The sequence below is a fragment of the Gastrolobium bilobum genome, unplaced genomic scaffold (genome assembly GCF_033153095.1).
Source record: "Gastrolobium bilobum isolate Gb01-03AN ecotype WA unplaced genomic scaffold, APGP_CSIRO_Gbil_v1 utg1570, whole genome shotgun sequence".
NCBI classification, from domain to species: domain Eukaryota; kingdom Viridiplantae; phylum Streptophyta; class Magnoliopsida; order Fabales; family Fabaceae; genus Gastrolobium; species Gastrolobium bilobum.
In genome coordinates, this window is record NW_026897563.1 from 318256 (window position 1) to 329381 (window position 11126).

At 35.4% G+C, this 11126-nt stretch overlaps 1 protein-coding gene across 4 annotated transcripts; it reads right to left on the minus strand.

Annotated features, from left to right (window-relative positions):
- Positions 1–2661: 2661 nt before the first annotated feature.
- LOC133308110 (mediator of RNA polymerase II transcription subunit 7a-like) lies at positions 2662–7004 on the minus strand. Of its 4 annotated transcripts, none has more exons than XM_061508705.1 (6): positions 6978–7004; positions 6483–6677; positions 5777–5846; positions 4417–4583; positions 4228–4301; positions 2662–2988 (listed from the first exon to the last, which is right to left on the minus strand). In XM_061508705.1, exons 2-6 carry the CDS (start codon positions 6615–6617, stop codon positions 2928–2930), a joined length of 507 nt encoding a protein of 168 aa, XP_061364689.1. In that variant the 5' UTR covers positions 6618–6677; positions 6978–7004; the 3' UTR covers positions 2662–2927. The 4 variants fall into 4 exon arrangements, with proteins under 4 accessions (XP_061364689.1, XP_061364691.1, XP_061364690.1 ...); XM_061508707.1 differs by having other exon boundaries at positions 6483–6642; positions 6978–7000; XM_061508706.1 differs by lacking the exon at positions 6978–7004 and adding an exon at positions 6776–6939 and having other exon boundaries at positions 6483–6642.
- Positions 7005–11126: the final 4122 nt, after the last annotated feature.

The window sequence follows — 11126 nt, forward strand, 5'->3', positions numbered from 1 at the left end:
GCAATCCTTGATAGTTATATTGTTTAAAGCCCTGTAATCAATACACAACCTCCAAGAATTATCTTGCTTCCTTACCAATAATACAGGAGAAGAGAAGGGGCTATGACTTGCCTTAATGAAACACGAAGCTAGGAGGTCAGCCACCTGTTTCTCAATTTCAGTTTTCTGATGTGAGCATACCTATAAGGTTTCACACTTACTGGTCTAGCTCTTTCCACCAGGTGAATAGCATGGTCACAATCCCTTGAAGGAGGAAGACCTTGTGGCAACTGGAAAACAGATTGGTATGTCACCAGTAGAATGCATCAGTAGAATTTACAGTTGGTGAAGTTGCTAAATAAGAACAAGCACCATCTGACTTGTTGGGCTCAATCTTCTTCCTAGCCCCAGATAAAATAACCCTTTGCTGATTCCAAATAAACTCCATGGACATATCACTGTAGTCATGTATCACCCTGCCCAAGGAACTGAGCCAAAAAATTCCCAAAATAATTCCCAAGTTGGACAGTTCAATCACCCATAAATCCACTACAAACACGTGTCCTTGTATCTCCAGAAAAACTGATGGGCATTTCCTTTCACAAATTAGAAAATCTCCATTACCAAGGAATACTCTCATCCTAGGAATTTTAACCATAAGATATCCCAAATCTTCAGCAATGCTCTTTTGCACAAAATTATGAGTGCTACCCGAATCTATGAGGATGGAAACTAACCTCTTCCCAACTAAAACTTGGAATTGCAAGGCTCTAGGATTTAGTTCCCCTTCCATGGAATGAAGAGCAGCATCATGAATTTCTGACTGAGCTTGATCTGGCTGTCACACTATCTGTTCTTCTACATCAGCATCCAATTCCTCACAATCCCCTACCAACATCAACAGCTTAGCCTTGCAACAATGTTTGGAAGTCCATTTGTCATCACAAGTATAGCAAAGACCCATATCTCTGCATTTTTGCAAGTATTCCTGAGATACTCTCTTGACAAGAACATTAGAAGGTAGAGCTGATAAGGAAGGTAATCCAGGCAATCCTGGTTTCACTGGAGTTGCAGAAGTGGTGTGTTCCACAATTGAAACTGGTTTAGGGAAGTACTTCTTGTTAGTATAAGAAGTAAAAGAACCCCTGAGTTCAGCAAAATAAGCCTCATATGTGATGGATAATTGCATAGCTTGATGTAGAGTGGTTGGGCTATGAAGTTGAATTGCTCTCTTTAATTCTGGTTGTAAACCAGAAACAAAGAAACTCATCAAGACTTCATCTGAGAAATCAGTTACTTGATTGATCAAAGCTTCAAAACCCCTAATATACTCATTAAGAGCTCCCACCTAAGACAGTTTGGACAAAACTCCACGCAAATCAGTATAGGCTGTACCCCCAAATCGTTGTTTCACAGCCAGCTTCAATTCTTCCCATGAATGGATGGTACCACCATTGAACAACCATTGAAACCACGGCCCTGCCATGCCATCCATCTTCATCCCTGTCAATCGAACCTTCAAAGATTCAGGAATTTGATGCAGACCAAAGTACAGCTCTGTGCGAAAGATCCATCCAACTGGGTCTGTACCCACAAATGAGGGAAGTTCCATTTTAATAGACCGCATGATGTTCCTTGGATCATTTGGATCATATCGTTCATGTAATCCACCAGCAGTATCAGTACTCGAAGAACCTGGTTGAACTCGATATTGTACTTGCTCCTCTGTTCGATTTTCTCCACCCACGATGACTGCATGTATCTGCTGTAACTAAGTGTTGAGGGATAAGAACTGAGATTGATGATCGGTGAACCTTTGTTGAATCTCCTCCAAAGTTCGATCAACACGCTGTTGAAAGGAACCTAGTCCCTCTGCCACCTCTTGTAGCCGCATGTTGCAACCGGAGAGTCAAGAATGAAAGCACCAATGTTAAGAGTGCAATACTCTTAAGAACAGGACACGAAGAACAGAAGACACTTTTGTTTATTATTCAGATGAAGACACATATGAGCCATGTGTCAAAGCTTTATACAACCACATGTTTCTAACTAACTTGCCACCTCCCTTTACAAGGCTAACTAACTCCCTTCAAAGCAGTAAACTAACTCAAGTAAGGTAAACTAATGACACACCATTACATGGTTACAAAGTCCTTACTCCATAAAGGAGCACTCTTAATTCTACAGCATCGGAGTCGAGAACAGCGCATATTCCAACAAGACCATCAACAACGGGTAGGCTTCAAGCTCCTACTAATAGCAGCTTCCCTTAACTGTATCAGGATCCTTCTCTCAAGAAGCGAGGATTTCTGCACTTATCTTTATGGAGGAGGCTGGCTTTATTGGCCACGAATTAGAGACTCAAATGGTACATAGATTAATTTCAGGTTGGGTACCTCCTCAACACTGATAAAAAGAACAAAATGATAGAAACAAAGGGAAATTGTGGTGATGGTGGGGGTGGGAGTTTTAAATGGCCAATACTTACATTTATCAGACTTGATGTTTTGGGCATTACTCCATTACCCATTAAGCATTTTATTGACAGTATATTTGATAGATTTTTAAACATTATACTATAAAATTAACATTCAATAAATGCATAAAAGTACCATACCCACCAAGAAACCATGGCCCTCTCCCGGGTGTTTACGATGAAACTAATATTTTTAGTAACAAAAATTTAACATTGAAATTGACAAATATAGCGTCCCATAATTAGTTATAATTTAAAGAACATTCTGACAAGTTCGTCCTGGAAGTCACGGGTATACAGTAATAGTTCAGATTTCATACACTGATAGAAATAGTCCTAATATCTTGCACAAGCTGCAAACGTGTTTTAATCTTTTGACCTTTTGTACAAATCTAAAGATCAAGATTCATTTCTCTTATAAGATTAATTTGCTCATTAGATTTCATACTGTGATTGCAAGATAGAGAATGCCCTAATGGCCATCCAGTGTCGCCAGGGACTCGTTAAGGAGTCTTCTTGCTTCATCTCTCCTCCTGAAAATTAAAGGTAAGTTTGCATTGAAAAGACTAATGACAAGGACATTACAAAATTTTTCTTCTAATAGAAAAGAACATAACAAAATTTCATGCCAATTATGTACTAGTATTTATATAAGATGCAATATCTGCCCATTTTTACTGAAGGCAAAACTAGATAAACAACGGAGACAAAGGTTGACAAATCTGCTAACCTGTCCCCTAGCTACACAAATAATACTAAAAGCCGAAAACCCTACCTTATATATATTAAGAAATTATGCTTCACCCATTTAAGTGGACCAACTGTAAAATATTATAATTTAGACCAATTAAGCTTCGAAAGAATTAGAGTCATTTTTACAGAACACAAAATTTACCAAGATATATTCAGAATTGTCTTATAAGTTCTAAAATTTAAGAGTTATAAAAAAGAAAATTGTGATGTTACGAATTCTAGTTGTCAAAGTAGAACAAGGAACACTGAAAACGATTATGTACTTTGTTGGAAAAAATTTACAACAGAAATCATCATAGGAATAGCAGATAACGTCTCCATTGTCAGTTTTAGCTACATTATTAACAATTCCAGCACTTTTTAATCTTCCAAGGGTTCAAGAAGGTAACATATATGTTGCTGAAACTTGAAAGGGAAACAATGAGATGTTGTAAACTTGATATATTCAAATTCATTTGAGCATAAAACTTCAAAGAGATATAGTCAGTTAACTCTTACAATAAGATACGCCTAGATGGGAGGGCTCTTCACAGATTATGGGCTATTTGTAAGGGGTTACGTATGTTATCTAAGGAAATCAATCTATTTAAAGGGATGCCTTCCAAAAAAAATAAAAATAAATAAATAAAGCAGCTAATTTTGAATTTATAAAGAAATATATTCTATTTCAGTAACTTCTAATGTAAGCCTTAGTTGCCCTATGCAAGAAAGGGAAAAAAAACAAGATTTATGTGAACTGTGGGAGTGGTGGGTACAACCAGAAGGAAAGAACTAATTAGAGGATTAAGTGCATCTATGAAAATTACAAGCATTACATTAAATGAACTAAATCAAGGGTTCAGACAATTATATCAATATACAATTTGACGATAGTAAGCAAGATACAAATGCGAAACCAACAACATTGTCAAAGGCTATCAAATGATAGAACAGGACATTTCACTATGCTGGTACCAAAGCAAAAGACTCCTAAGGGTTCCTATGCAATGTAGGAAAACATCAGGAAATGTAACACATACCTCTTTATGTCCTCCACTGCCTGTTTACGGCGCTGTATCTGAATTTCCAAAATGTGAATTAATGTTGCTCTTGCCTACAATGTAAATACATAATAAAATGAAAAATTCAGAAAAAGGGAAAAGAATAGTAGCATGCCAGTCAAAGACAAGGATATATATATACTAATGGTTGAATAGAAGATTGTATACCTGATGAGGACGCAGTGAATTTAAAAGGTGATGTAAGTTTTTGAATACAGTTGACATTTCTTCAACTCTCCTTGCATACTGTGATGGTCTCTCAATAAGAATATCGGCAAGCTCCAAAATGTGTAGTTGCAAGTCTCCATTAAGTGACCTCAGCTCCTTCTTGAAATCTACAGAAGATTAGAATCTTTTACTATAACATGAAATATAATAGATTAATAGAAACAAGTAACTGGTTATGCTAGGGTAACTGATAATGAAAGAAAAAAATACACTATGAACCCTTTATCCCTTTAAAATCACTCACTTTATGGCATGGATTTAAGTAGTATATATCATTCTGGGGTAGTGATCATTTATGTAGAAGAACCAATCTACTAAAGTTGCAATAAATAAGATCACAAGCAGTAGCTCAACTGGTCATATAATTTCCTATGACGTAGGGGACTCATTACCCAAGTTCAAAACCTGTTGCGTGCGAAAATTGATATTGTATCTGTTCTAAGTTAGTAACTTAGTGATTCCTCGTTCTCAAAGTGCAATGTCCAATAATTGATGTAAATGTGATTTAGCATTTAGTAACAATATTATAATGTATCCTATTTGTTGCAACAAAAGGTTCATATACAAGCTAAAAGTGAGTTATGTACATTATTAAGCAGGGAATCAGCAGAAGCATTTAAAGGTTAAGGCAGAGTTTATAATGATACCAGCCCTCATGAAGCAAGAAAGAAAATTCATATCATTACTATATTTTGGAAAAGATAACTAATAGTGTCCGCTTTAGTAATAACTCAACCATTGATCACCTAGAGTAATCACTATCACGAATTCAATGTTCTATATGTCACTTATGGGATATATATAAACATACCTCCTCAAAGTGTGGCAAGAGTTATTAAAGTTCATTACTGAAATTAACACGTGAAGACCAAAATCCCCTACACCAAGTGATGAGAAGCAAGAGGATATGAAACTTTGTATCCAGATAAAAATTTCTCTACTAGACATTATGTAGACTAGTGACTTTTATGACCAATAAAGTACTTCCTCACACACAGTGCGATCAGACTAATATTACCCAAAAGATCAAGCTCACCAGTAACTCTAGGCTGTACAATCACCTCCTAGTTTACAATGTTTGTCATCATATCATGAATCACTATCAAATGAAAATGTGAAAGACAAATCCAGCGAGGTTAATTTAAAGAAGTATTTATGAGAAAAAAAGTAAAATATCAACGAAGTAAGGAGAACATTGAAATACAAAATAGAAAACCAAAAATATTTGTAACAACCTATAGGGTCATTTCATAACATCATCAAATCAAACTGAGCATAGATAGAGCCAAAAATAGCCTACCAAGATTAGGCCCCTTAGAATAGAGCTGGCGCACCCCTTGTTCTTCCAAGCTGGGTAGAATGTCACTAGTCTATATAGAAAATAAAAAAAAGAAACAAAACATTAATAAGATGTTATCACGCCAAAGAGATCCAATCATAAGAACACATAGATAGATAAACAAAGACTTTGTGAAAACTGCATCTCAAACCTACAAGAAGAAACCCTACTTCACAAGCCTGAATTCAACCAGTCACTAAAAAATCAGCATACCAGCCAACTAGATAAAGGTTGCGTTTGGACGAACACTTATTTAAACAAACAGCTTTTGAAACCCATATAAGCTGTTTCGGGTTTCTTTTCGCAACCTAAAAGCCTGTGCAAAAGAAGCTAAAAGCGGTAACAATACATAATGATTTCTGAACAAATTAACCTTCATGAATAGTTAAAATTCCATTCTGCATAAGGCTTCTCCGGAAATGCCTATTCAAATCCCCTTACACTTACGATAGCATAGCTTATTTTATCAATATCTCATCAAATAAGTACTTACATAAGCTGTTTACTTTATCCAAACAGGAATTAGGGCCATAATGAAACTTTCAATAACAACAACAACAAAATCATCACATTTATCTCAAATCAGTTTGGATCGGAAGTAGCAAGAACAGATTAAGGAAAAACTAATATATAATAAAAAGAAATCACAAGGGGCAAAAATTCTTACGGTGTAACTGCCTCCGAAACAAACGTAAGTCCCTTCTATCGGTGGTGGAGGCTCAGGAGCAGACTTAGGATCTTGCAAGTAATCTTTGTAAAGTCTATAATAAGGTGGAGGTGGTGGGTATGTTGCCGTTGCCATATAAACAAATCTTCTAATCAAAAACCTTCAAAGATCATACACGAATCTCAACTTCAAAAACTGCAAAATTAAATTTTAAAAAAAAAAATGATATGTGAAGAACCGAGTAATGATTAAATTCAATAAAATAAAGAAGAAGAAAAAGGACACAGCTTAACCAATAGAGGAATGGGGAGCTGTGTATGAGAGCTTAAAATGAAACCAAGTTCAGCGAGCGTTCGCAGTGATGAGATGGTAGAACCATAACCGATTTTAAACCCTAGAATTTCAATACATAGTAGAACCCAAGCGAGAATAAAAAGTACCAAGCATTTGTTCACATTGCCCGATTCACAATGCCACTGTTCTAATTAATATTACCTTGAGCGCGCACGTTTGGGAGAGACGGGAATAAAGTGAGAGAGTGAAATGAGAGTGAGTCCCCGCTTTTAAACAGAGAATGGAATATACGAAAAAAATTTATTAAAAATTAGAGTAAATATTAATTTTGTTCCTAATAAAAAATACGGTCCTCACTTTCGTTCTTTACAAAAAAATTAGTCTTGAGGTCGCTAAGAAATTCAAAGTGGACCCATTTAGTTAAAATCGTGGTCTCTCACAAATTCAAAAAAAACTCATATTAGTCTCTCAAAAGGACTAAAATGAATTCACTTTTAATCTCATAGAAATCAGCCGACTAATTTTTTTTGTAAGGAACTAATGTGGGGATGTGTTTTTGTTAGGGACCCGAATTAGTATTTACTCTAAAAATTATATAATATTATTACAACCAAATAATATTATTATTATCATATCTTAACTGTTGAGTTCCGTCAATCAATGGTTATTATTTATTGTGAATTAATAATTAATTAATGAGTTTGATTTGTGGAAATAATAACCGTTGATTGGCGTAAATCAACGGTTAAGATATGGTAGTAAAATTGGTAGTAACATTATTTGGTAATAACAATATCTTATCCAATAGTTAATTGGTAGAGGTGACAATATGGGTTGAACCCGACAGGTCAACCCGTCAGCCCGTCAAAACGAGGCGGGTTGGGTTACACCTTTTCACCCACCAACCCGCCCCATTTAGTAGTGGGTCAAAATGAGTTGGTGGCGGGTCGGGGCGGGTAGGCCCGCAGGTCAGTTTTTTTTTTTTACTATTAGGTAGTATTTTATTTGTCACTAAGCTTTTGTGATATACATTTTTTTTTAAACTCCCTTAAAAAAATAAAGAAAAAAAACTTTATTTATGACAAAGATTATCCATATATAGAGGCAAAAATAAGTTCCTAAAAAGTATCTAACTGAATATTAGCTTATATTTAGGCTTGAGATTGAAAAAAAATTAAGGGGAGTGTGAAATAAAAATAAGTAATATAATAAAATTAATAAAATATAATTTTTTATTATTTTTTATTTTTTAGACGGGTTAACCCGCCAATCCACCTCAAAATGGGGTGGGTTAATGTTTCCAACCCACCATCAAACGGCGGGTCAACCCGCCCTGCCCTGCTTTTGACGGGTTGAAGGCGGGTCGGGGCGGGTTGACCCATTTTGCCACCTCTATTAATTGGCAAATGTTTTAAGGATTAATATTTCTTATATTTTCTAAGGGAAAAGTGTTTGTCCTTTTAAATGACATAACTTGTGTCATTTCACTCTCACAAAGAGGTGGGACTCACACTTTTATATTTTTTTGTTCACTCTCTCTCCTCCTTTATCTATCTATTTCTCTCACTTAAAATGATACAACTTTACATCCTTTAAAATGATATATATTTTTCCCATTTTCTAAGTATACAAAAAAGTATATAGTGTCCATATTTTCTTTTTTTCTCTCTCTTATATTCACATGGCTCCACTTAGACTCCACATATTTTTATTTGTGTGTAGAAGATAATTTTATTTCTTATAAAAAAATATTGATCCCAATGTTTTAAAAGTATGCACTAAAAAAATAAAAATTCTATACTTGTCCATGCTCACCATGGAGGTACCTGATCTATTTAGATGGTGAGATGAGATTTGATTTTCACAATGGTGAAGTCTCTAAATATAATAGTGATGTCTAAGTTCTAAGGCATTATTTTCACGAAGTAACATTTATAAATTTTGTGTGTAGAAATTGTTAAAGAGAGATATAAATAGGTGGAGAAGATTCTCCAATAATTAATGAAAAAATGGTAAACTATATACAACCACCTTCTAGTTTAAGGGTGTACATGACAATCATTCTATTCCCTGGCACTGTTTCTGAAAAGAAACAATTCTTTTCTATTTCTGTGCTTTGGAACAGTTTCTGAGAAAAAAAATGTGTTTGATAACATGTTTTATTTTTATTCCGAGAATGAGAACTGTGTTTGATAATGTAACACCCCGTGTATACCTGGTAATGTTATCATGCTATTGTATTAAGCTGCGCTTAATTAAAAATGCGAAATATCTTTTTCTTTTCAATTATGACATCATTATACTTAGCCAAGTTGATTACTTAATCAATTTCATAAAATCATGTTTGTATGTAAATTGTAAAAGACTGCTAACTGAATACCTCATAATATAATAAAGTGGGTATCTAAGTCACAGATCTACTACCCGTAGTCCGGACAACAATCCTGATACATTATTACATCTCCAACTAAAACAAGACATAAACGAGTCTATGTGGCATGGACAATCCTCATGCTCGTCAAATCAACGCCATAATCAACCAAGTCTCAACATATTAATCCATAAATTGAAGCTAAAAGCATAGGACATTAAACAGGATCCAGCATCAAACATAGCAGCATAAACATGCAACATCTATCAGCTAAGCTCTGGCCTCCTGCCACTAGAGGTCTCAACCCCCGCATTACCTGAACCTGAAATAAGTATTCCCCAAACGTGGGGTGAGATCTCTAAACCAGAAATCTTAGTAAGACAAGGGGTCCTCAAGGATCTTCCACCCCAAGCTCACTTACATGTGCGATATAAGTTCTAAAAGCAGTAATATCAATATCAGTTCCAAAACTATATAGTGCAACATATATTCATGCCATGCGTGTCAATACTATTCAATTGGCCAGAGAAATGCAGGAATACGTCTATTACCCACACGTAGTACAAGGAACACCGCTTGCACCTCACCCACAGCCTCACCATCTTGTATGTACCACATACTCAGGCTTACCGTATAGATGTACACCACATGCATATCATAAAGGCACTAGCATATAACAGCTCAATAGCATTTCAAAATATCCAAAGCATGTAACATAGCATGCATATAACCATACCCCCATGGGACATGGAGGAACAACAACATGGCTAAACCGAGGACACGAAAGCTTACCTTGCAAGCTAACAATCCAAGCCAAGAGTCCACACAGCTCAAGTCCAACACACAGCAGATCACAATCCGATTTAGGACCAGCAAACATATCAACATTCATAGCTCATAAGCATAAACATAAAGACTACGTTTTCCTTTTACGATTTACGTCTTAAGGCTCCACACAAAGCCATAAGCCCTTAATAATTTGATTCTGACTTAGTTAAGTTATTACAGAAGTCCGACTTCATCAATCTAGGGTCCACAAACCCCCAATAGCCTACTGTATGAACAGTGCAGCTACTGTTCTTCGAAATCCCAGAATATCCGGATATTCCTCGGGGACATATCCAGATATCACATATCCGGATATTCTTCGGAGACATATCCGGTATCCAAATCCCATTTTGTCACTGTTCACCAAATTAATTACCAGACTGCCACGCCAACAGTAAAAATTCCCGAAATGCCACGTGACATAATTTGCTACACTGTGTAGAGAATTATGTGTGCGAATGTGGCATGTCTTAATTGGCCATATAATTCGCTACACAGTGTAGCGAATTACGTGGACAAGATGTCAACCTTGCACAGTCAGCCCTATGACACGTGTCAAGCCAATAATAATTCGCTACACTGTGTAGCGAATTATGCCCAACGGTCACCTGCAACAATGTGCATGTGTGTCACGTGTCAAGCATGCACAAGTTCGCTACACAGGGTAGCGAACTTGGTGCAATTTTCAGCCTATTTAAACCCCTCCTTCCCCCCACCATCTCCTCTCGCTCTCTCCCTCACTCACTCACTCACTCTAAGTGATATTCTCTCTCTAAAAGGTTAGTGTTCATATTTTATTTAACTTTTCTGCTTTAATAATTTATTTAATTTATTATTTATTCTTTAATAAATGTGTTATATTATTTAATGTTGATATTTGAAACCTTAGGTTAGTAAATGTGTTAATTTTATTTCAAACATAAATGGTTAGGTATAATTTATTTAATTTATTATTTATGCTTTAATATTTTTTAAATATTATTTAGTGTTGATATTTGAAACTTTAGGTTAGTAAATATATAAATTTATTTAACGCATAAATGGTTAGGTCTAATTTATTTAATTTATTATTTATGCTTTAATATTTTTTGAATATTATTTAATGTTGATATTTGAAACCTTAGGTTAGTAAATATGTTAATTTATTTCAC

Excerpts from the sequence above, each read along its gene's own strand:
- LOC133308110 (XM_061508705.1), bottom strand. The coding sequence starts at position 6,617 with ATGGCAACGGCAACATACCCACCACCTCCACCTTATTATAGACTTTAC. Across the intron at positions 4,584-5,776 it reads TTCTAAGGGGCCTAATCTTG|ATTTCAAGAAGGAGCTGAGG; the intron begins GTAGGCTATTTT and ends AATCTTCTGTAG. Across the intron at positions 4,302-4,416 it reads ATTCACTGCGTCCTCATCAG|GCAAGAGCAACATTAATTCA; the intron begins GTATACAATCTT and ends TTTACATTGTAG.